This window comes from Gallinula chloropus (assembly GCF_964237585.1).
Source record: "Gallinula chloropus genome assembly, chromosome: 1".
Classification (NCBI taxonomy): Eukaryota; Metazoa; Chordata; class Aves; order Gruiformes; family Rallidae; genus Gallinula; species Gallinula chloropus.
Window position 1 is genome coordinate 1,895,774 of NC_140085.1, and position 25,457 is coordinate 1,921,230.

Here is a 25,457-nt window from a genome sequence, read left to right on the forward strand (position 1 = left end):
TAAATATCTCAAGTGTGGGACACAGGGGGACATGGGCAGCCTCTGCTCAGTGTCTGTGGGGACAGGACAAGGGGCGATGGGCTCAAGTTGGAGCACAGGGAGTTCCCCACCAATGTGGGAAAGAACTTCTTCCCAGTGAGGGTGAGGGAGCCCTGGGACAGGCTGCCCAGGGGGTGTGGAGTCTCCTTCTCTGGAGAGATTCCAGCCCCATCTGGACACCAACCTGTGTGACCTGTCCTAGGGACCCTGCTTTGGCAGGGGGTTGGACTCAATCTCTGGAGGTCCCTTCCAACCCCTATGATTCTGTGATTATCTCAATTATCAGCAAGAAGAGGAGCAAGAGTCACCTATCCAAACCTTACTCACATACCAGCCTGCTCAGTGACCCCAGAAAAATCCCCATTGGCTCAGAGAGGAGGGCTGAATCCCACCCCTGCTCAACTGTCTCCTTCACTTCTCCTTCAGACAGAGCTGCTGGCTGCATTTCATAGGGCAGCCCTGAACATGAGCATCACCAAACCAGGTCTTGGTGACCCTCATTGGGTCAAATATCCTCAGTGGGTTGGAATCCTAACAGCAGGTCCCATGGATGGGCTGGCTGTTCATTGCCCAGCAGGGTGTGGTTCTCCAGCTGTGTGATCCTGGGCCACAACTGTGGATGAAATGATGGGTTATCTGTGATGGCTTGGGAATTCCAGGGTGGTGGAGTGTCTGCTGAAGTGAGGGCTAACCTGCCTGACGGGCTTCATTTCACTGAAATCTGGTTTCTGTATCCACAGATTCCGGTGGAATGAAGGGCGCCGGGAAGGCCCTGGTGGTGCTGCATCTCCAGGCCAGTGTGTGCCAGGGTGAAGGAGCCCTGTTGTGGGGCTGCACTAGATAAACTAGGAACATCTGAGGCACAGCCCACGAGTGTCACCTGGATGAATCCTTGCCTTTGCCAAGACACAGATCTTGTGCCAATTGGAAGATGTTTCTGTATCCCCTGATGCTGCCTTCTGCAGCATTTTCCTCTCCATTAAGTGAAGCGGTTGGTCCCACCTATAAAAATCTCTAGATACAGGATGTTTCAGAAACACTTGATCCTTCCAGCACTTTCTGACACACTTTTCAACTTGCAGGGGGAAAAGAAAGGAAGGAAACATCCCTGGACATTTTAGGAATTTACCACGTCTAGTTCATGAACATCTTTGTGCCTCCATCAGCAGAGGGATGGCAGCAGGGACAGGGAGGGGATTCTCCCTCTCTACTCTGCCCTGTGAGGCCCCAGCTGGAGTCCTGTGTCCAGAGCTGGGGCCCCCAACACAAGGAAGATGTGGGACTGTTGGGGAGGGGTCAGAGGAGCCATGAAGATGATCAGAGGGCTGGAGCAGCTCCCCTATGGAGAGAGGCTGAGGGAGCTGGGCTGGTTCAGCCTGGAGAAGAGAAGGCTGTGGGGGGACCTCATTGCACCTTCCAGTCCCTGAAGGGAGCAGAGAAACAGGAGAGGAATCAGCTTTTTTTAATGGCAGGACAAGGGGGATGGATTAAAGCTAAAGAAAGGAAGGTTTAAATTGGATATTAGGGGGAAGTTCTTTGCAGAGAGAGTGGTGAGGGGCTGGAAGGGGCTGCCCAGAGAGGGGGTGGGTGCCCCATCCCTGGGGGTGTTCAAGGCCAGGTTGGCTGGGGCCCTGGGCAACCTTGTGTAGCTCCAGGCCTGGAGGTTGGTGTCCCTGCCTGTGGCAGGGGGGTTGGAGCTCTGTAATTCTTGGGGTCCCTTCCAACCCAGACCATTCTATGATTCTATGATTCTACACGTTGTGTATCCTCTTCATCAGGTTATAGAACTACAGCATCACTGTGAACACAAATTTATGAGCCCAGCTCAGAAACTCTGCTTTGAAAACCCAATATCTGTGGGTCAGAAGACATCTGAGACAGCCAGCCCAACACAGTAGCACTGGCACAACGATGCATCCACGTATTTGGGACATACCTTTGGGCCTGGAGGACCTCTGTCACCTTTCAAGCCATCCTTTCCACGATCCCCCTGTAAGCCAGCAGGAACATATGAGTTCTTCATCCCCTCTAAAATTCCCAGAGGAGATGCTGGTTTCATCATGCATTGTGTTATTTCTCACACACTGGCTGGAGCCTAACAACATCTTTTCCACACAAACCAACCAGCTTTTCTTTGTAACTACCTCATGGATTCACAGAATTTAAGTTAAATTTTGAGAAACTCTGCTCTTCACTTTCAGAAGCAGCTTAAATAACCACATATTTAGCTCCAACATATATCTTCTCCAGCAAGGAGATCTTACCTTGTCTCCTTTCAGGGTGATGGTGTTCTCCAGAGAAGACATCTGCAAAACATTGGAAGAAACCTTACTCACAGAGTGAATGATGTTGTCTTTGATACATACTCACACCTCCACATGTCTTTTTTCCCCCATCAGCCCATGGGCATGGAAGAGGCATCTGCTTTCTTCCAAATCAGCCAACAACCCAAATCTGCTATGTTAAGCCTCAAAGTAACAGGGAGCTGGTGCAGATGCTTTGCTCTCACAGGTAAGAGGTGCAGGGTGGCCCTGATGTTGGTGTCAACATCTGCATTTCCAATTTCCTCTCAGAGGAAAATGGGGTCACAGCACCACCTCCCTACTGCTCCACACGTTGCTTGGGTCCCTCTCCATCATGGGCATTTAGTGGGATATTTGAGAGCTGGTCAGGTAGCTGCATGAATGAGAACAAGCCTTTTCAACCCTAAGACCACCTGGCTGGGTGATGAAGTGAGATGGTTATGCAGTAGCAGAGAAAGATCTTGCTATACCCTGGAACAATAAGGCTCTTTCCAATTCTGCAGGGAACAGGGGGTGCTTGATATCCCTGTGTCCCACTGCCAAACATACCAAAATCCAAGTAGTGCTGAACACATAGGACAACAGGAGCCCCAGTGGGGCTGAAACCACAAGATGGGGTGGTTTTAAACAGCATGTTGTTAGGGTTGGAAGCAGAGAGCTGCAATATATGGACAGAGGCATCCATCACCAGAAGGCAGTGACTCCTTGCTCCTGGCTTGTCCTGAGTTCTGAAGATGGCAGAAACACTGTTTTGTCCAGGAATCATACTGCTGAAGGTGGTTGGGAGCATTTTGCCTGCTTTGAACCAGCCTCTTACTCAGATCCTACCAATGCCTTTGTCTTCCCTAGGGCTGGAAGATAAAGTCTAGGATGGGTCTCCCAAGAGGTTGTGGCTCCCAGACCTAAGGCAGTGGGTTCAGTTTTGCACTGGGGTGATTTTGCCCTCACTGAAGCCAACAGAGTGAAAAAATGCCCCTTTGCACATTCAGGTACTAAAGCATCTTCCTGATCACCTAAATGACCTGTCAACATCTCTTCCAGCCTTACTTTTGGTGAACCTGGGTTGATTTGCTTTCTCTTCATCTGACCCAACAATGTTAGGCCTCTTATCCAAAGGAAAACTCCATGCAAAGGCACAGGAGAGTCCTGAGCATGAGTCACCCCCATCTGCTTAAGCACCTTTCCTAGAAGGCATCCATCTGTCTTGATAATAGAAGGAGCCCAGATGCCTTGATGACAAACCAGGTAGTGACTAAAGGTACCAGATGGGTTCATAGCAAGCTTTTAGTGTCTTCTGTGTCATGGTTTTCTTGCACCCTCAATAACAGGCCATTTGGGGTGGAATTCATACATTTGTCTGTAAAGGAGCTGCCATGATAAACCTCAACATATCCCTTCCCTCCCCCAAACAATGTGTAAGACAACAGAATCAGGCATTACTCACAATGCTTCCTGGAGTCCCTGGCAGCCCAGGCTCACCCTATGAAGACACAACACCACCATAGCCCCATCACCAAAACAATAGTGAGTGGTACAGCTCAAGGTTTCACCCCCCCCAAACCAGACTCTCATGCAAGGTTATAAATGGGAATGTGCAAACCTACAGATTCGCCCTTGTCTCCCTTCTCTCCAGTGATTCCCTAGGAGGTGGAGAGAGAGGCAGGATGAGAACAAGTAGGGGAGGGGGCCTCCCTTCTTCTTGCCAGCTCAGCATCTGAAGGACTAACAAGCCCATCTTTGAGCGGCTGCGCTAATGAAACCTGCATTTCAACATCTCTCCTGTGGAGGAGTTGTCTGATATTTAATAAGGGGTGAGATTATTAGCCTCTTCCTCAGGGGGTTGGCTCATTAGGGACTTTCCCCTAATCAGCTGCTTGGTTTCACAAGGTTTGTAGAAACACCATGTCTTTGAGACCTGACAAAGTAGCTGATCCTAGGCAGTGCTTTCCAAAGCTATTAGAAGGAGATCAGACAGACAGACAGACAGGGTGTAAGTGCATCATTTCCCTTTCTCACCCAGCTGAGACAGTGTTAAGCATTTCATTTCCAGCAGCATGGGGCGTGGGAAGTTTTTTGCATGCTCAGAAACTCCCAGTGCACACTCCTAATCCTGTACTAATCAAAAAGAAGGGAGAAGCAGACCTCATCCTCCCTTTGAAGAGGAGACCCCCTCCTCAGGAAAGAGGGAAGGAGCTTTCTATGCCTTGCAGACTGGAGTGCAGGAAAAGGTTATGGTTATTTCTTTGATTGGCCTTGCACTATACCAAGTCATCCCTCTCTTGAGTGCTCCTTTAGAGGTTGCCTTACATCCTTTCCAGGTTGTCCTGTATCTCCTTTTATTCCCTGCTCTCCAGGTCTTCCTGGGAGTCCAGGTGGACCCTGCAAGAAAAGGTTTGGAGAAGCAAATCAGAGACCTTTTTTTGAGCACATCCAGCAGCTCAAAAAGGTAAACAAGAAGAAAAATGCTCTCTGAATTGTCAGTCAGGAAAGAAATATTTACACATGGACATTTCTAAGTGGGGAAGCTCATCGGGTTGGAGAGGGATGTCCTTCCCTTCTGCACACACCAGGGGTGCCTGGGCAGCAGCAGAGCAGCTTCCCCTGATGACCCACCACTCATCCAGGGAGAAACTTAAAATAACAACGATTGTTACCCTGATTCCTCTCTCTCCTGGTTCTCCAGGAACACCAGCTTCTCCCTAAAAGAGAGGAGTAGGAACTTCTTAAATCTCTCTTTTGGCTTTTTCACCCTTTAGCTTTGGAAGATGAAACCAAAAGCCAAGGGTGAGATGAAGAGGATTCTTTGTAGTCTCATCTAACCTAAGGAGAAGTAAACAGGGAATAAAATGAGCAGGGGTCAGCTTCAAAACAAATCCAAGGGTGTTGTTTTCCAGCTGCTGCTTAACTAACTTGTGTGATGCCTTGCCCAGTGTTTTGAGGGTGTTAAAGTTCTATGTGGAGTGAAACAAAATCTACCAAGAGCTATCAAACCCAGTGTCACCTCTCACACAGGACATCCTGCTTTTTTACTGTTCCCAGGATCTCCTGGGCAGTCTACCACTCTTGAAAGTGAGATGTTGGGATGGATAGACCTTCACTCAATGCAGCCCTTCTTCCACTCCATTATACCCAGAGGTCCAGCTATGAGTGTGTCTGCTGTGTTTGGTACCTACGTAACTCTAGAAGATGTGAGCTCCCCGTTGATTACCTTGGTGCCAGAGGTGCCTTTCTTCCCTGATTCTCCCTACAACACAATGCAGAAGTGCCAGGTTACATTTCTACCTGTGACCACGTTTTTTTACCCTAATTCCCCCCACTCTGAAATCCACAAATTTATCCTGAAATCATCAGTGACTCTGAAGTCAAGGGTGTTGGGCAGCAGTGCCTCAGGATAAGAAACACTGCTGTTTCTGCCTTTCTGGGTGATCCTATTCCACTTGGTGTTCAGGGATCAACTCATCCCTTCAAACTGAAGAAAGGTCTTTACTGACTCTAGTTAGAGATGCTTTCCTAAAGCCAGTTATGATGCTTTTCTGAGGGTCACCTTGCTTGGTGGGAAACTTGCCCACCTTGAAGAGGGAACTATTATGCCCTGAAACCAAAAGCAAGCCCTTCAGAGCTGCTGTGGCTCCACACCATATAGGTCCCTGCCCATCAGGCAGATGTGACTCAGTGATGTAAGAGTGTCATGTTGAATAAAAAGTAAGAAATGCCATGTCCAGGCAGTGTGACATAAACACCATGGTGCCATACACTTGTTCCACCTGGACTGAAACATAACCTAACCCTAGAGACAACCTGCAAAGGATCTATCTCCTCACTTGCAATGAAAGAGTAGACAGAGCAAACAACAAGTTAGATCAATCAATGACCAAACTATCAGGCCTCCTTAAGAGTAGTTTGTCCAGACTCATTTGTTGACCACTGTGGTGTTGAGACCTCATCCCATCTTGTCACTTGCTCCTACTTGCAAGGGGTATATCCTGGAGTGGTTAGCTTGGTGCAGAGTGGTGTTCCAAGGGGTTCAGCATGACCATCTGACTGGATTGTTAGCTTCTACTTACATCTTTACCTCTTAGTCCGGTCTTGCCTGGTTTCCCAGGTAATCCTGGTTCACCTTTCTCTCCCTTCAGACCTATATCCCCCTAAAGAAAACAGGACTGTTATTACATTCCTCTTCTGTATTTTATAGTCCTCACATTTTAGATGTTGCAGGGCATATTCAGACACCACGCTAGACCCCATGACCATGCAATTGGTTCCACACTGAGCTTGGGCTCAGAGCATTTACCCTGTCCCAGGAATATATATGTATTTATATATATATATATAGGAATATATATGTATTTATAGTATTTGCCTAGTGGGCTAGGCTAGGAAACATCCAACTAGTGTAGTCCATCCAGACTCCACAATCAGCACCACAGGACAGACTCTTCTGAGGCTGTCCACCTCCAGGAAGTTTTGCAGTTCAAATGAGGTGGCCCATTAGCAGAGCCCCAGGAGATGGGTCCAGTCTTATGAGAGTGGTTTGGACACAGGGTCAGTTCACAGAGTCATAGAATGATTTGGATTGAAATGGACCTTAAACCCCATCTAGTTTCAGCCTCACTGCCATGGGCAGAGACACCCTCCACTAGCCCAGGGTGCCCAAATCCCACCCAACCTGGCCCTGAACATACTAAAAGGAGTTGCCCTTCCACGTTTTAATTTATCTTCCCATTTAAAATCAGTTGATCTCTCATGGATGGGTACTTACGCATCCACTATGCTTGATGTTTGTACAACAAAGACTTTCCTCATCACTCAACACCTCACCATGCCTTCTCCCAACCCAAAATACCCCTTGATGCTTTCTCTGCTTTGCAACTGCATTAATACATCCTGTTAACACATTCTATCTTGGATGCATCTCATTTATCTCTTTTGACATGCAATTTCTCCCTGCCCATGAAGCTGATCCAGCCTAAATATTCCATTCACTGGGCTCTGTATCATGCTCTAACCTTTCTCAAATCCATATGCTCATTCAGCCAAGCCTGGGGAGCAATGCTCTTTGAGAAATGTACATCCTGGCTGGTATCAAAAATAGTGTGGCCAATAGGTCTGGGGAAGTGATTGTGCCCCTGGACTGGGCACTGGGGAGGCTGCAGCTGGAGTGCTGGGTCCAGTTCTGGGCTCCTCAGCACCAGAAGGACATGGAGGTCCTGGAGCAAGTCCAGAGAAGGGCAACCAGGCTGGGGAAGGGGCTGGAGGGCAAATCCTCTGAGAAGCAGCTGAGGGAGCTGGGGGTGTTGAGCCTGGAGAAGAGGAGGCTGAGGGGAGCCCTTCTCCCCACCTCCCCTGCCCTGGCAGGAGGGTGCAGAGAGGTGGGCGATGGTCTCTGCAGCCAGGGGACAGGAGCTGGGCCAAGGGGCAATGGGCTCAAGCTGCCCCAGGGCAGGGTCAGTTTAGATATTAGGACTAAAATATTACTGAAAGAGTTGTCAGGACATGGAACAGGCTGCTCAGGGAGGTGGTTGAATCACATTCCCTGGATGTTTGTTCAAAAGAAGGGTAGATGAGGTGCTCAGGGATGTGGCTTAGCATAGGGCAGGAATGGTTGGACTCGATGGTCTTAAAGGTCTTTTCCAACCTTGTGATTCTGTGATGGCAAAACAGATTCACTGAACAAACACCACATTTGGGATGTTTTCCAGATCTTTCTTGACCAATTTTGAACCTTTGCTAGAAGGAGCCCTGCGCGCCAGGATTTGCAGGTTTTTTAAAAGTCTCATTCAAGATTCAAGAGCTTCAAACCTATCTTTTCATAGGTTTTCTAATCCAGGCTGTGTCATATGGATACCCCAAGCAAAGCAGGATTTGTTCAGACCTTTCTGGTTTTGAACACTCCCTGTGTTTTGGCACTAGCCCCATGGTAAAGCTCAAACCCCAGTGACTCAAGGTGACACAGATATTGGTCATGAGACAATGTGTTATGCGTTGCAATCACTGCACAGACTTACCTTCTGACCTTGTTTGCCAGACAAACCTACATTTCCCTGCAGAAATATGGACTGTTAGTCACATGGCAAGAATGATACAGGTAGAAAAACTTCAAGTGAGGGTCCTGTGTTGTATATAAAGGGGGTAAACCTCAGACCCAGTGCTGTAAAGTGGCTCTTTGATTGTGGGTACCAGCAGCAGAAACAGTGTAGTAAAATGCAGAGCAGGGGAAATGGATGGTGTTCTAAGAAAAGAGGGGCTGCTGTGAGCACACACCATCTAGATGTATTTGTTTTCCCCACTTTTGAAGCCATTAAGACTTTGGTGACTAGCTTTGACATGACAGAGGGGTGGGGGACCTCAAAGATGTTAGGTTTTGCAAGTTTTTACTGGTTTAAAATGGAAGAGACTAATAATATCCCCATAGGAGGGAACACCAAGGCATTAACCCAACCCATACTAGACATCATTGAACTCATGTGAGAGCCACCAGAAGCTTGCACCTTCTTACACACACGAGTCAGGAAGATAAAGGTCAAGTTCACTTTCAGGATGCAAAACCATTGGAAATGGGAATTCCTTGGCTTTGATGTTTGCAGAATTGCCAGATGAGCATTGACCATGCTTTCTTCCAGGCTCATGAGCAAACCCTTTATCTACATATTGGGGGAGCTCTCACCTTTGTACCCTAGTCCAGAAGATGGTGCTAATCAGCCCATCATACAAGACCACCCAGGGATCACCAGCCTCAGAGTGACAGCTCAGCTCCTTGTCACCATCACAATATTAATATCCTCAGGGGTGAAGGCCAGAAAATTCACATGTATCAGGTGACCTGATTTGCCTCCTCAGCCCTCCCCTTTCCACATCCAGCATAGTGCCCCACTCACCCTATCACCTGGGTCTCCCTTCAGCCCAGGTTGACCAGGAATGCCAAAACCTGGACTTCCCTGCAAAAAACAATGATGATGTGTGTTTCAGTGTAGTGCTGGAGGAGCTTTTCCTCTCTGCAACTCTATGTGTGATGGACACAGTTAGGGCTAAACCCTATGTACTACCTCCCAGTTTATCTTATGTCTGCCATATGGTCCCTCTTCCCTCCTAACAACACTCCTTGCCACCTCTCACATGTTATTGTGGAGAGTCAACTTTCACTAGAGTGTTATTTGGGGAACCCAGGTTGTGCCTCAGTTTCCCCCATCCCAAACTTTCAGATCTTGGCCGTAATCCTACTGCAATGTACAAGCTGTGGTGACACAATCTTGCTCCACTGGTTATCTCATTCTTGGGAACATGCCTTATTCCAAGCTTACTGTTAGCAGTCTCCACTCTACCACCACTTTGCAGCCCCCTCAAGGGTCATCAGCCTGCTTCCTGTCCTCACTGTAACTGCTGGGCATTACTTGTCAGTGCTGTGTTTGGTGCTAAGAAAAAGGCAGGTACAGTGTCTTCTGAGAGCCACTTCCAAGCACCAGACATGAATTTCCACATCTGAAGCTAGCAGGAGAGCTCAGAGCAGATCCTAGATATTTTCTTCAACAGTGGGCAGCCAGGTGAGCTGAACATGGGCAATTGTGTCTCTCCCTGTATTTCTTTCAAGGAGCTTTTGATTTCTCCATCTGACAAGTCCCCCCCTCTTGGCTTTCAGCATGTGTGCTGCTTGTTAGCATGACTTGGGATAGAATTCCATCTGCCTCAGAGATTTCTTTGTGGACACAAACAACATAAACCCTTCTATTCATGAAGGATGCACCAAGAGAAGCAAGTACCTTACCTTCTCTCCTTTGTCTCCTTGTATGCCTTTGTCTCCTCGTGGTCCCAGGGGCCCTGTTGGTCCAATATCTCCCTGTGAACAGAAAACATTGCCAAAGCTAATAATATCATGCAGGAAACCAAGCCCTAGAGTTGCATTTTACCCTTCTTTCCACTGAAATCCATTCCCTTGCCCAATCCATCCATCTATCCATCCATGCATTTTGGGGTTTACACCAAAGCTTTCTCTGTGGCATCTAGGTTTCTGCCAGCCATGCAAAGGAAGCACCATTTATTGCTGCATAAGCAGGGCAAAATTCAGATCAAGGGACAACAATCTAAATGCAGCCAGCCTAAAAGCAGAGAGACAGTTTTGCCAACCAAGCAGTCTGGAAAATGAGGGGAGGTGGCTCCAACATCTAAGCCCAGCAAAGAAGATAAACCTTGTCTCTGAGGGAGTTATGGATCACTGTAGGGTATTTCATTAATGTCAGCATCAAAAAGCCAAGGGGAGTTGGCCCTTACATGGTGATCTTTCATTTCTTTGAAGGTTGGCAATGAGCCACCAAGAATAAATAAAACAAAGAAAGATATTCCAGGCCACATTCCACCACGAGGCCACTGCAAAAACTGTATCTGCTGTGCTATAAAGCAGATCTACAACATGGAGAACACAGTCAGGGAACAGCTCTGTCTCATAGATCTCCTCTGTTTGGGAAATTAAATTTTCTCCAGTCATGGAGAGGCTGGGACAAGGGCCTACAGACATGGGGAAATCTCCATCCGTGGAGATGCTCAGCATGCAGGATCCTGACCCAGCTTTGTAGCTGTCTCTGTTTTGAGCAGGAGGCATGACTAGAGACTTCCAGAAGTCCCTCCCAGCTTTATCTGTGCTTTGATTTTATGTCAGTGCCTCCCTTGGCTGGAAATTAGCTTCTGTGCCTGGGCTGGATCTACAATTCAATGATCTATCCTAAAAGTAGCACATGGAAATCCCAGATTTCCCCACAGTCTAGGGCTGGAAAGAGAATGACAGGTACAAAATGTTAATAAAAGCAGAAGAAATATCAGCAGGGCAAGCTGCTACTTTCCCAACCTTTCCTCTTAGTCAATCACAAGGGAGAGATGATTCAGCTGGTGGAACATCATTCAGCCTTCACTCGTTCAGGTGAAGTTCAATCTAAGTTTCAAGCTGTGCTAATTAATAGACTTACCCTGACACCTTTCTTGCCTGGAGGTCCCAAAACCTGAGGATAAAAAGAAACCACAGAAATCCTCTCTTAGTTGGGAAAAATTATCTCCCTTTCAAAGCAGGGTTCATTCGTGTCACCTTGTCCAAAGGAAGAGAATCTCAGCCTTGTTATGGGTCAGGAAACCCATGACCTGCATGGATGACTAGAAAGAGCTACAAAAGCCAGAAAGGACTACAAACCAAACCCCAAACCCAGTGAAGCTTGTGAGGAATCCCACCAGCTTCAGTAGGGTTTGGCTCCAGGGATGGGACTGAACAGTTACTGTCATGCAAGGTGTTATTGGCAGATAGCTGCCATAGTCTTTGCTAACACACACCAAGGACTGACCTTCAGACAGCAATGTCCTTGCTCATTCAAGCATCCTCCAGGATACATCAGTCTGTCCTGGCAGTGGGTCTAATTATGTAATGCAACCTCCAACTGCTTGCACAGCCCTTCCAGCAATGCCATGGGGCACACAGAGGTAGCCACCATGGAAGTTCCTCCTTAAAGCTGCCCTAGCATCCAACAAGACATGAAGAGCAGTGCCCTTTCATGCAGGACCAGAGCAGCCCCATCATGAATGAGGAGCCTGAGCAGAGGGACATCCCTGGAGCACAGGGCTTTAGTGTTGGGAAGGCTTTTTCCTTATGCTTCCTGCACAGCAGTGAAGCTCCTTTGAGGAGACAGCAGGCAACTGTGCAGGGTGGGGAATACAAGAAGTGGAGCAATGGAGCAGAAGACATAGTTGGCTGGAGGGTCAGGGTCTGTTAGTTCTTTCTGCAGTTGAGTGGGACACATGTCTCTTGGTCCTTGGTCTCCTGGTACTGCTGGTGGTGGTACTACACAGCTATAGCACAAGAGCTATAATCTGCTCATAGTTACCCCCATAGCTGGAGCACCTGGAAATCCTGGGTTCCCCTGCAAGGCAAGAGGACATAAAATGAAGCATCTGGGGGAATGAAAAACTTCTTCTCATTGCTTTTCCTCATCTACTCCTTAAAACAGCTCAAAACTCATCTTGGAAGCACCATAGCCAAACAATGAGCTCAACTACATCTCTGATGGCTTCATCTCTGTGGAATCCCCCCAAAAAACAGACTCAGCTGCACTTGCAAGAGCTGAGTACATGGAGCAAGCTGGGGAAAGAGTCAGGATACCTTCATCTGGGCTAGTCAAACATGCTGTTCTCTTACTGTTTGACTTGGGCTCCCTTCTACCCTGGAGCTCCTGGGAGTCATCAAAAGAGAATTTCCTCTGGACTGCAGGCTCAGCACTTGCTGTACTGAGAAACTCCCAGTGAGACAAAGGTGGGGAGGAAAGGAGGAAGCACTTTAGCCCATTTATTCATGAACTACAAGACAGCACTTCCAGGCAGCTCTAACAGCTCTTGGGTGAGAGATCGAAATACCCATGCCTGGTTGCCATCTACCAGGTGACCAAGCACACAGCAGCAAACTCTCATCCCAGGTAAAGCTATGAAAGATGGTTCTTTGCAAGCAAGAGAAGGTATGGAGGTGGCCATGAGGTGTGTGGGAGCTACTAGACCAGGTCAGTCCTTTAACCCAGCAGTGTTTGCTAGCTGCAGACTGTTGGAGGGATTTACCACTGGTGTGGGGTCTATCCCATGCACAAGAGCTCCTTCAGCAGCAGTGCTCTGCTAGATCTTGCAGTTACCTGGCCCAGTTACATCTGGCCAGACTGGGAAAAACCTTGGGGTGAAGGGGTTGGAATTCAAATTCCCTCAGTCTCCAACAAGATACTTCAACTTCTCTGTCCTGAGCAGTCCTGAGATACATCTCTACCTCCAAGAAGATACCTCAGCTGCTCTGTCCTGAGCCTGAAAAGAGCCCCAGTGCTTCTTTCCCTCCAACCCTGTGGTTCCATGCTGGCCAGTCTCACCTTTTCCCCTTTAACACCTCCTTGCCCTTTGTTACCCTGGAAAACAGAAGATGCTTTAGTTAAGACCAGGCTCCACTGGCAGAGCAGGATGAGCCCTGGTGCTCACACACTGCACAAGAATATGATAAGCATGTTCCCTCCACCAGAGGCCATGAAAGCAGGAGGAAAGCCAATTATAAAGAAATAAAATTAAGCTTTTTGCACATATGTCATACACATTATATAGCATATGCTGTATAAATAGTCCATGCATTTATATACTGGATATTGGATATTAATTACCTCTGCAGTATGTATCATATATTAAGATATCTTCCTATACATAATTTATATATAATGCTTAATAACAATTCTCATGCATATAGTTTTATCATAATAATCTCCTATATAATATGATTACATAATTACTGTATGTATATAGGGACTATCCTGAGCTTGATCAGTTTCCTCCCAAGGAGATTGAGAGCTGAAGATGAGACAGTCTCATGGGAAAGTTGAGCATCCATAGAGTCCACAGCACAGATAATGTGCAGGTTTGGGGTGGTGGGGTGGGTCCAGGAGAGGCTCCAAGAGACAGAGAGAGAGTGGTGAGGGGCTGGAAGGCTGCCCAGAGAGGTGGTGGGTGCCCCATCCCTGGAGGTGTTCAAGATCAGGTTGGCTGGGGCCCTGGGCAACCTTGTGTAGCTCCAGGCCTGGAGGTTGGTGACCCTGCCTGTGGCAGGGGGGTTGGAGCTCTGTGATCCTTGGGGTCCCTTCCAACCCAGACCAGTCTGGGATTCTATGATATTGGTCCAGGGTCCAATTACTGTGGGTTCTATAGTAACTTTTTTCTTTTATTCTTAATTTTTAAAACTTCATTCTGATTTAATTAATTGGGAAGCACACCCATGGCTCAATTGGTTCTTCTTCTCTGAGTGATCCTGGCTCACCCTAAACAAAAATGAGCAGCTGTGATTGCCTCCTGCACCTTCTGCTGTCAACTCAGGAAGAGCTCATGAGCAACGTGAGTTACTTCATTGGTGAGGTAACAACCAGATTTGGCTCTTTCTCCCCATGCAACACCCAGCCACAGACCATTATTTGTGTGGGTAAGGACTGGACAATTCAAGGAGGTTTTGCTCTTGCAAAGAGCAAGACTTGAGCAGCAAGCTGGCTGTCAGTACTTGTAAAAACTTGACAGATTTGAGATCCTCTTGTATTTTATGAAATAAAAAAGCATCCCTGGAAGGGGAAGCAAACCACTCTGGTTTGGGCTGAATGAAACATTTCTTTGGATATTAATTTTTTCCTTAGTTTTCCACCTCTGATGAAGAACATACTTAAGTTAAGGATGAACATAATTTATTTTGGGGTCAATGGGGATATCTTTTTAGCTTAACAGTCATGAAATAAAGCAGTGATTCAGATCCATCAGCAGTAACTCAAAGAGTATATCCAGAGTTACCTGCAGGAGGAGGCATGCAGAGATCCACACAGCCCAATCCTAAGTGGCTGCTTCTTCAAGAGTCATAACGAGCTGGGACCATGCTGAGTTGCCTTACATACCACCTAAATCCATGCCTGGCATTCCCCATACCATTCAGAATTCCCAAGTCTTTCTCCAGTGTCATACTTGAACAATACCTCAATCCAGGTGCTTCAGGGAGAGGCAAACATTCACTCAAACCTCAACTGGGAGGCATTTCTCATGGACCTGGATAAATTCTCCTTCCTCTTACAGAAATTGTTTCACAAGAATCACAAAAATCACAAGAATCACAGGGTTGGAAGAGACCTTTGAAGATCCTTGAGTCCAACCATTCCCATCCTGAGCTAAACCAGATCCCTAAGTACCTCATCAACCCTTTTTTTGAACACATCCAGGGATGGTGACTCCAAAAAAGGGTAGATGAGGTACTTAGGGATATGGTATTTCCATACATGCCAATCAACATGAGTTGATTCCTCCTGTCCTCACAGCTTTCCAGGTGTTTTGTCACATGGAGAAGCCCTGGAATTGAACTTCCACATCTCCATGAGTAGCAAGAGCTGGGAGATAGGCAGAAGTCTGCAAGGTAGGGCCAATGGTATCCTGGACTCCATCAGAAGAGGAGTGGCCAGCAGGGACAGGGAGGGGATTGTCCCTCTCTGCTCTGCCCTGTGAGGCCCCATCTGGAGTCCTGTGTCCAGAGCTGGGGCCCTCAATACAAGAAGGATGTGGAACTGTTGGAGAGGGGTCAGAGGAGCCACAAGGATGATCAGAGGGCTGGAGCACCTGCCCTACAAAGAGAGGCTGAGGGAGCTGGGCTGGTTCAGCCTGGAGAAGAGAAGGCTGTGGGGGGACCTCATTGCACCTTCCAGTCCCTGAAGGGAGCTTATAGGCAGGAGGGGATTCAACTTTTTAAAAAAGGAGATAATGGCAGGACAAGGGGGAATGGACTAAAGCTAAAGGAGGGAAGGTTTAGATTGGATATTAGGGGGAAGTTTTTTACAGAAAGAGTGGTGAGGGGCTGGAAGGGGCTGCCCAGAGAAGTGGTGGATGCCCCATCCCTGGAAGTGTTCAAGGCCAGGTTGGCTGGGGCCCTGGGCAACCTTGTGTAGCTCCAGGCCTGGAGGTTGGTGTCCCTGCCTGTGGCAGGGGGGTTGGAGCTCTATGATGCTTGGGGTGCCTTCCAACCCAGACCATTCTATGATTCTATGAAATCTTCCTGCCTGCTATCAGTCCCTTCCTGACCAATCTTTGCATCATCTTCCCTGGGTTCATGGCAGAGTTGACACATTTGGACTGGACCTACTTTGTCCAATCTTTATCCTCTGGCAGCACCAGGACACCAAAATCATTCCTCCCTACCAACACCAGACACTCAAACAAGGTGAGAAAATGGGTCAAGTCAAAGCCTCCTTTTCCCCCAACAGTTGGAAAAAGATGGGCACTTCCAGAGGAAAACTCAAACTTCAGGGTGGACTATATCACCTCTCACAGGGCTGGATTTTCTCCCCTGGAAACATGGGAATGAATCTGGGTCTGGATGGTTCAGAGGAAAGTGTTCAAAATGCAGATGTGGGACAATCTTCTCCTTACATCTTTTCCCCCAAAACACATTTAATGTGGAGTACTACAGCTCTGCAGAGTTTCACTGGCCACAAAAATGCCACTTATTAATTAAATATCACATCTTACTCCCATCCCACATCTCTGCAGCACCCTTCAGCAGTGACTTCTGTGGACCAGTGGCTGTTGATGTGTACAATTTCTCCCTTTCAATGCTTTTGAGTAAGGTGCCAGAATCCCTGCAGCCTGTGGTGATGGTTAAAGCTCGATGTTTTCCTTGACACCTGAGTACCACATTCAGCATTTCAGTACCTACCTTTGGTCCTGGTGCTCCTGGAGGTCCCATCACCCCCTGAAAAAAAACAGAAGAGGTGAAAGCTCAGACTTTAAAACCCACTGTCTTCTCTTCTCTCACCCTTCCCATTTGTAATCATAGGATGCATCCTCTGAGGAAAACCTGGATAAAAGGTATTGGAGAAGACTCTGGAGACACTAAACCCTCCAAGGGGATTTCAGCTGCAAATCTCACTGCAAAATTGCCATCCCACCTGCTCTCATTCTTCCCCATTCAAACCAGGAGGATGAGGAATGCCAGTTCCTGCCATCCCTTGGAAGGTAAGCACAATGCTGCACTGAGAGCTGGTCCCCAGGGCATGATCTGTTCCACCTCAGTATCTGCTTCAGAGCTCTTAACTCTGAGCCAATGTGCAAAGCAGGAGGGGAGAAATCTGCTCTGTGAATGTCTGGCTAAGATGTACATCTAGCCAGTAACATCCAGGCAAGGTGCAGACTGTGACTTGGAGGAGATAATTAAAACCAAAGGTCTCTAGGTGTTTTCAATGAGCATTTGAGGCAAGGTGGGTGATTTAATGATGCAGCCCTATTGCAGGGACAGGGAATATTCAGGGTAGGGGCTGTGTTTGGGAGGAACCCTTGCTCCTGACAGCAGGACCTGCAGAGATCTTCCACTGGATGGAAACAAGAGGAGTGAGGGGGAAATGGGCTTGGATGGAGATGGAGCATCTGTTCTACCATGCACAAACTCAAACCTATACAAGCAAAGAGTAGAAGGGGAATGATGGAAGATCTAACGTGCCCCCTCACGTGCCTACCCCTACTATTACTTTGTTTCAGCTATTCTCAGCTCCCCCTTGGGCTGATGGATCCTGCAAGCATCTGATAAGAGTAATGACCTTTTCTCCACTTGGTCCAGGGATCCCAGGAACACCATCTAGCCCTACAGGGCCTGGCAAGCCAGGTTTCCCCTGAAAAGGAAGATACACAATCAAATCTTTTTCTTCCAAACCAGTCATACCAAAGAAAGGGTTTATTTTTAAGCCTGTAGAAGTACAAGCAGAGAAATATATATCCTGATGTCCCTATCTTAACAGATCCTTTACAACTGAGGACTTAGAGAGATATCTATGTCTTCTCAAACCTCCTTTTCCCCTTCCCCTCCCAAATAACATCTAGATCACTAGTTTTGCTCAGGAAAGGAGAATAAAGTTCATCTTGCTTGTTAAAGGGTAAGATAGAACTTGGGTACCCATGTTGATCTAGCAGAGACTATCTTCTGCAGTGGGTCTTCATGGCTGAGCTGCTGCCAGAGGGTGACCATAGTGCTGGTGTAGAAATGGACTAACATATGGAAATGGCTGGTCTATGGGATACAGGTCTACTGTAGGACACATGTATGCAGATGGGCAGTGACAGGCACCTTGGGAAGGATGCAAGAACAGGATATGCATATAGCCCCTCAGTGGTCTTTCAGGTTCAAGCCATTTGTAATGCAGGGACTTCCCAAATCAATCACGGGGTGTTTTATTCCTCGTGGTCCTTATCTCCCCTAAACTCAGGTTTCTTAGACCCCAAACATCCTTGTGGGACCTCTGTGAAGAACCAACCACCTTCTTTATCTTTAATCTACTGCCAGCTTGGTCCATATGCTGTCCCCATGCTTTTCATCCACCTTCCTGCCCTCCTCTGGACCTGCCCCAGTTCTCCTCTGTCCTCCTGAGTCTGGGACAAGTGGGATGTGGGAAGGAGAAGGGTTGCACTCAGCTGCTCTACGGCTGAAGGAGACAGGAAGGGCTCAAAGGGGAATCACTATTGGAGTAGCCTTCATCAGGTGACATTTGTTATCATCTGTCAATGTGATCTGAATATGCCTGGGGGTTTATCCTCATGGTGAGCACCATAACTGATGCTCTTCTCACAGCTTTGCTCCATGTCCTGAGGAAGACCAGGCCCTTCCTGTTGGCAAAACCAATGACTGTCATCCTGTGTCTTTGCTGGGTTTGTAAGGTTTCCCTTTTGGCAATTCCTGACTGACAGGTCAACAGGATGAAGCTGACAAAGTGAGAAGTGCTTAATTGGCCCTGCTTAACCTGCCAGCCCTCCTCAGCAGGGTGAAGCATCCCAAAGAGGCAGCTGATGAGAGCTGGCAGTAAACATTGTCTCTACACCCGTCCCACATAGCAGTGGGCATCTTGAGGGCAATGGTCCCTTCCCACTGTGGCCAGCAGGGTCTTCCTTAGCAACTGACCACTGATGGACCACTCACCGGCTCTCCAATGCCTCCTCTGTCACCCTTGGGGCCGTTCCTCCCACGAGGGCCCTGCATGAAGTACAGGACAGTCTTACTGTGTGTCCCAGCAGCCCTTTAGGGTCTTGATGGATGTCTGGTAAGTATGGAAACCAGAGCCTACTGGGAAGCTTAGAAATAATAATAATAATAATAATAATAATAATAATAATAATAATAATAATAATAATAATAATAATAATAATAACAACAACAACAACAACAACAACAACAACAACAACAATAATAATAATGGCTTCTCATCACCTGCAAAAGTGAAAGACAATCTCAGTTACTTACCCTGATACCCGAATCCCCTGGGTCACCCTAAAACACAAAGGACAAGGAGCATTACCATGGGATGGTAGTTTAGTTACTAAACATAGTCCCAGCAGAAGACTCCTATGGGCTGTCAAACCCAGACACCACAACTCCTGCCCCACCAAAGGAAAATGCAGCTTTAGTAGAGGTTTATGCTATCTTGCATGCTCCAGACCCTTCAACCTGCAAAAATCTGATTACAACCTCCACACAGGGTGGGAAGGGGGGGAATTTAGGTCTCTTCTTGGCTGCTGAGACTTTCTGACCCACCCCTAATGCAAGGAAACATTTGGTGAGAACCATCAGCCTTCTGCACAGCACAGCACCAGTGATCCTGGGCACTTCATCCAGCCATCAAACAACCCTCCTAGGGACTTGGAGCTGGAAAGTCTTAGTGGCCACTGAATCTGGTATCACATCAGACAAGGTTGACCATAACATTTTTCAAGCTCCATCAGTTCCTGCTGTGTTGGACTGCAGGGTCCTGATGACAGGAACATTTTTCCTCCTTTTATGCCCCAATGGGAAAATCCCATGATGGAGAGAAGAAATGTGTTCCCAGGGCCCTTGAACAAACAGAGGACTACACCAGGTCTCCTCTCTCTGTGGTACATCATCACAGACCCATGCCTCAAATAATCATACTCACCTTAATGGAGATGCCTGGTGGTCCCTGTGGTCCTGGTAAACCTGGTGGTCCAGCTACCCCAGGAACCCCTGGCTGTCCTTTCTGTCCCTGCAACAATTAAAAACCAGGAAAGAGAAGAACATGGCTCCCAGCTCCCTTCTCTGCCAGCTCTTGGGAGGCTGAAGGCTCCACCACAGCTGTGGTACGATACTCACAGCAGGGCCAGGCTGCCCATTTCGGCCAGGAATCACTTCCACTCCTCCCAGGACGTAGCCTGGTTCACCCTGCACAGGAGGAAGACACATGTTTAGCTGTGTTGGGAGGTCCAACAGGCATTTTTTATAATTTAAGGACAGTTTAATGATCAGAATAAGTGACAAAAGCCAGACCGTCCCTACACTGAAAATCCAAACAACCTGCTCACAGCAACTCTTTTGCAGATGTACCAGAGACCACGTGGCCATGGCAAGAACTCTGCTTACTGACACAGCAGAAAATTAATCCCAGGGCAAAAAATAAAAGGAGGTTGGCTTTCAGCAGGATCCCATCCCTGATCTGTAGCCATACAGACAGCCCAGGTGGATGCAGAGAGGGAGGAAAGATGTGCATTGGCTCTTGGGAGAAGGACAGGACAACTGCTCCTGGGATCTGACTACAAATGAACTTGAAGCCTTATGTTTTTGTGTCTTGAATGTATGCAAACAGGATTGTTCATAGTGGAAACCCAGAAAGGCAGAATCATAAAATGGTCTGGGTTGGAAGGGACTCCAAGAATCACAGAGCTCCAGCCCCCCTGCCACAGGCAGGGACACCAACCTCCAGGCCTGGAGCTACACAAGGTTGCCCAGGGCCTCATCCAACCTGGCCTTGAACACCTCCAGGGATGGGGCACCCACCCCCTCTCTGGGCAGCCCCTTCCAGCCCCTCACCACTCTCTCTGCAAAGAACTTCAACCTGATATCTCCTCTCCCCCTTCCCTCCTCCAGCTTCACTCCAGCCCCCTTGTTCTGCCAGTCTCTGCTCTTTAACAAGCCCATTCCCCTCCTGTTCCTGGGGTCCCTTCAGGGACTGGAAGGTGCAATGAGGTCCCCCCACAACCTTCTCTTCTCCAGGCTGACCCAGCCCAGCTCCCTCAGCCTCTCTTCATAGGGAAGGTGCTCCAGCCCAATGACCAACCAAGCAATACCTCCTTCTGCAAATAACCAACTCAAGTGTGCCAAGGACCTGTGATTAATACTGACCACCTTTCTCCATAAAGACATTAGATTCTTCCTAGAAAAGCTGAAGGACAACTCTCCAAGCTGATGAGTAGCATTGTAGGGCTGTTAGATACAGCTCAGAAGTTTGTATTCACCAAAGGTTGTTCCTAATGCTTACAAAATTGAGGGTAAGAGCAATACAATAGCTTTCAGCCAATGAAACCCAAGAATGAAACTCACTCTCTCTCCTTTTGGCCCTACTGGTCCAGGATAGCCAGGAGATCCCTGGAATTAGAAAGAAATCCTACAGCATTAAATAGCAAAAGCCCTGCAAGACCATTGTTTGTGGGATGTTCCAAGTTACAGAGCTGCCTCTAATAAAATTTCATTCACTTTTAAAGGGATCAAGAAAACAGGTTCCTAGAAGTGGATTTTGGTCCCAACACTTATAATAAATACATATGTGTCACCCATGGTTGGGTTATATGTCCCTCTCTGGTGATGGGTGCATGGACACCTGAGGTAGTGAAAGTGTAGTACATCAAGTGCCCTGGGAACCTGTGAGGAATGAGATTGATGCTTATTTTAATCAATCAGAAGGTAAATGAGTTAGAAGGAGCATTCAGAGGCTGCAGTGGCTTGTGTTGGACCCCTGTGACCTGTGCAAACTGTAGCTCCCAAACGTCACAACCCTTGTTATAGGTGCTACCCCATCACAGGCACTAGAATTTTCATCCAGATGCCCAGACATGGGTGTCCTGGGATGTCTGAGATATCCTCAGGCACCCAAGGTGGGCAGACATGAAGCAGGATTTATGGGAGACCTGTGTCATTCTGCAGCATCATCTGAAGGATGGGTGGGATAACAGGGGCATCTCAAATCACATGAGAGGACTTTTTAAGCAAGTGAATTGAGTCAGAAGGATAGAGTTGAGTTCAGGATGGTGCCATTGAAATGTTTCTGCACAAGAGCTGGTTGTTCACACCCCGTTTCAGCCAATGGAAGTCAGGGGCTCCGATTAATGACACATGCACTGATGTCTTCTGCCATTTGTGTTGCTCTCTGATACCTGCCTGGCCTCCAGCTCTCATTTCAGAAGTGCCCATCAAGTTCCACAATTTATCAGCCCTGCATGGTTGCCTTGGAAATCCTGGGGCATTCCAAATGACCTCAGCACCACGATACCAGCTCCTTGTCAATTTAACCCTCAGAATCAAGGGTGATTTAACCGGTCAAACACAGTTGCTTACTAACAGAGCCCTGGTAATAGCAGGGGAGGGACATTCATGAATGCTAATCTAGTGTGCAAAGCTGTGCAGTCACTGCTGGCATCATTAGCACAGAGCAATTAGTGCAGTGAAAACAATGGTACATGAGGTTTGAGAGGTCTAGCTCAGTGCTAGACCATTCCAAGCAATGCTATGAATTCCTGTGTGAAAAACTCATGTGTGGGAAGTCTGTGAGCAAATGGTATATATGATTGAAAGCAGAGTTCATAGTCCTTGGCCTTTTTCTGGACAGCTCTGGTTCAGAGAGGTTTATTTGGCTAGAAATGTGCTCATGTTGAATTCCATTATTTTCCAGATCTCTGAAGAGAATGAAACCTATTTGGAGATTTTTGGATGACAGCAATAGCCCTTCATAAAGGCAAAATGGGTCACTTGGTTCTCCTCTCCTGCTCAGTGCAACTGGCCTTTGAAAGGCTTGAAAAACAAAGCTTTAGGCCCCACTCCATTGATGACTTTTGCTGCATTCAAAGTACTTACAGTATCACCCTGGATGCCAGGGAGACCCTGCAAAACAAGGAGATATATATATATTTGAGAGCCATGCTATTTTTTTTCTTAAATGGCACTTTGACAATGTTTATTAAAACAAACACTTACCATGAGTCCAGGGGGACCAGGAGGACCTGTCCGCCCTGGTCTGCCTGGCAGTCCAGGAATGCCATCCTTTCCAGGTAGACCCTAAAGATATCACAGAATCGTAGGGGTTGGAAGGGACCTCCAGAGATCATGGGGTCCAACCCCCTGCCAAAGCAGGGTCCCTAGGACAGGTCACACAGGTCGGTGTCCAGATGGGGCTGGAATCTCTCCAGAGAAGGAGACTCCACACCCCCTGGGCAGCCTGTCCCAGGGCTCCCTCACCCTCACTGGGAAGAAGTTCTTCCCCACATTGGGGGGGAACTCCCTGTGCTCCAACTTGAGCCCATCGCCCCTTGTCCTGTCCCCACAGACACTGAGCAGAGGCTGCCCATGGCCCCCTGTGTCCCACCCTTCAGCTCTTGAGAACCATTGATCAGATCCCCTCTCAGTCTTCTACTCTCAAGGCTGAACAGCCCCAGCTCCCTCAGCCTTTCCTCCCAGGGGAGATGCTCCAGGCCTTTCATCATCTCTGTCCCTTCTCTGGACTCTCTCCAGGAGATCCCTGGCTTTTTTATCCCAGGGAGCCCAGACCTGGACACAACACTCCAGGTGGGGCCTGACCAGGGCAGAGCAGAGGGGGAGTATCACCTCTTTTGACCTGCTGGCCATGCTCCTTTTGATGTCCCCCAGGATCCCATTGGCCCTCTTGGCCCCCAGGGCACACTGCTGGCTCATGGCCACCCTGTCGTCCATCAAAAAAGTAACAACATGCAGATCGTGGCCCAGGACCTGCAAATCCAAACATCTTCACTCATCACAAGTCTTCTGCACTGCTTTAGGAATCCCCAATCACCAGCACTCCCACATCTGCACACCAGTTACCTTTTGTCTGATTTTCAAAGCCAGCATGGAGCAGGATATCTCAAAACACCAACAAAAAAGACCTGAAGATGATTTTTTGCTAGGTTTCTTCCTTCATTCTAGTCATTTAGTTGCATATTAATGGAGTGGATGGCTCATGCTGGTGGACTCACCCTCTCTCCTTTCTCTCCCTTTGTAGTAAAGCTGTATGGGTCATAGTCTCCACGAGTCTGTGAGCCCTTGAAACTCTTGAAAGGGAAAAGAAAATAGAACAAATGATAATGAAGTTATCATTGCCAAAGGATTCCAAATAAACCTGAACCAGGATGACCACAACACCCAGGCAAACATACCCCTTGGCTTATGCAATATAAGAAAACACAGTTGACCATGCAGGAGACCTGTTTGCATCCTCAGACTATTTAAAGTCCCTTGGAGGCCAGGCAATATTTACTGTGTCTCCAGTTTGTGTCTGGAAATTGGGAGAACAGGATGGAGAACGCAGGGTTGTGTGAGACCAAGTGTAGCCAGGGAGCATATTGATGCCCCATAAGCCTTGGCCCATGTTACACCTACAGCTCAGGTTCCTATTTGGCTGTGGAAAGGGGTTTGAAAGAGAAGAAATAAAGACCTTATTTCAAACATGCATGGACAGCACTCAGCTCACCCAATTTTAGGCTGCCATAGCACAAACATCACCATCTGAGCTATTCTGACAGTATGAACACCTACCAATGATCTGAGGCATGAACAGGCTTTGCTAAACACACTGACTAGCTGTCCACCAGCTTCTATGGGGACTCATTTTCTCCAGGGAAGGTAACATAGGCTGTTACACTTGCTACCTACAGCCACATTGGTAAACTCACTAGAGCTCATGTGACTAAACTCACACAGGCTCTGGGGCTGTCCTACTGTTCTTCATGTTTCCTGCTTGGTAGGAGGAGAATGGGGCAAATTTGCCTCTCAGGTTTGTTTTTTTTCTGAAGTAAGGAGCAGTGGCAGCATGAGAACCTGTTCAGTAGCTCCCAGGGAATCTAGAACTCTCTGAGATGCCACACAGAACATCTGGGACACCAGGCTGGTAGATATGAAGAAGGGTCTATGGAAAATCTGCATTTCACTGGTTTGCTGGGAGGGAGCACAGGAGGCTGCTGCATTTCCCATGTTGGAATGGCAGCTTCTAGGATGATCTCCCCAATTGCAGACATGCCTTCCAAAGGTAAAGGTCTTGACAGTGACATAATGCTACTGCACACCACATGGGTCTGAGGAGTGACCTGGTTGCAGCAGTGGTCAATATGCTTCTTTAAAATACAATCCCCTGAACAGAAAGTGATGAATTAATTCTCACCTTTAAACACCAGGGACCACAAGCTTCCTCTTCTTTTTGGATATGTGGTTCTGCTGATGAAGGCTCAGTCTCTGTGTCACCAAATGGCAACTGCTTGTTGGCTTCACGTCCAGCAACCTACATCATGGAGTTTGGCTTAGATTAGGGATCCTCCCAGTTTTGGAGCCCGACATCAAACACCAACCTCCAACAGGTCTCAAGAGGACACTGCACTTTTACATCACCAACTTTTTCTTTGGAAAGGCCATAAAATATCCCTGTTGGAGAGACTCTGCAGATGAGCTCACATCCATACCAATGACCCACCGATCAGAGTTAGAAAAGGGCAATGAATTTATAATGCATTCAAGGGCTCTGCCCCTGAAGTGGCCTTATGCAGCAAAACTCCAAGCTGTATCCT

At 47.7% G+C, this 25,457-nt stretch overlaps 1 protein-coding gene across 1 annotated transcript in view; it reads right to left on the reverse strand.

The window, feature by feature from the left end:
* LOC311204962 (uncharacterized protein) overlaps window positions 1-25,457 on the reverse strand; it is a gene marked incomplete at its 5' end in the record, with an annotated part of 119,553 nt that overhangs the window by 61,804 nt on the left and 32,292 nt on the right. Inside the window, 25 exons of the mRNA XM_084279228.1 lie at window positions 1,976-2,029; window positions 2,304-2,345; window positions 3,787-3,822; window positions 3,947-3,982; window positions 4,650-4,721; window positions 4,997-5,041; window positions 5,551-5,586; window positions 6,407-6,487; window positions 8,348-8,383; window positions 9,218-9,277; window positions 10,102-10,173; window positions 11,294-11,326; window positions 12,197-12,232; window positions 13,214-13,249; window positions 16,561-16,596; window positions 17,438-17,509; window positions 18,808-18,861; window positions 19,129-19,155; window positions 19,799-19,885; window positions 19,993-20,061; window positions 21,217-21,261; window positions 22,744-22,770; window positions 22,864-22,944; window positions 23,877-23,951; window positions 25,058-25,174. Coding sequence (XP_084135354.1) covers window positions 1,976-2,029; window positions 2,304-2,345; window positions 3,787-3,822; window positions 3,947-3,982; window positions 4,650-4,721; window positions 4,997-5,041; window positions 5,551-5,586; window positions 6,407-6,487; window positions 8,348-8,383; window positions 9,218-9,277; window positions 10,102-10,173; window positions 11,294-11,326; window positions 12,197-12,232; window positions 13,214-13,249; window positions 16,561-16,596; window positions 17,438-17,509; window positions 18,808-18,861; window positions 19,129-19,155; window positions 19,799-19,885; window positions 19,993-20,061; window positions 21,217-21,261; window positions 22,744-22,770; window positions 22,864-22,944; window positions 23,877-23,951; window positions 25,058-25,174 — 1,365 coding nt within the window. The remainder of the gene's footprint in view (window positions 1-1,975; window positions 2,030-2,303; window positions 2,346-3,786; window positions 3,823-3,946; window positions 3,983-4,649; window positions 4,722-4,996; window positions 5,042-5,550; window positions 5,587-6,406; window positions 6,488-8,347; window positions 8,384-9,217; window positions 9,278-10,101; window positions 10,174-11,293; window positions 11,327-12,196; window positions 12,233-13,213; window positions 13,250-16,560; window positions 16,597-17,437; window positions 17,510-18,807; window positions 18,862-19,128; window positions 19,156-19,798; window positions 19,886-19,992; window positions 20,062-21,216; window positions 21,262-22,743; window positions 22,771-22,863; window positions 22,945-23,876; window positions 23,952-25,057; window positions 25,175-25,457) is intronic.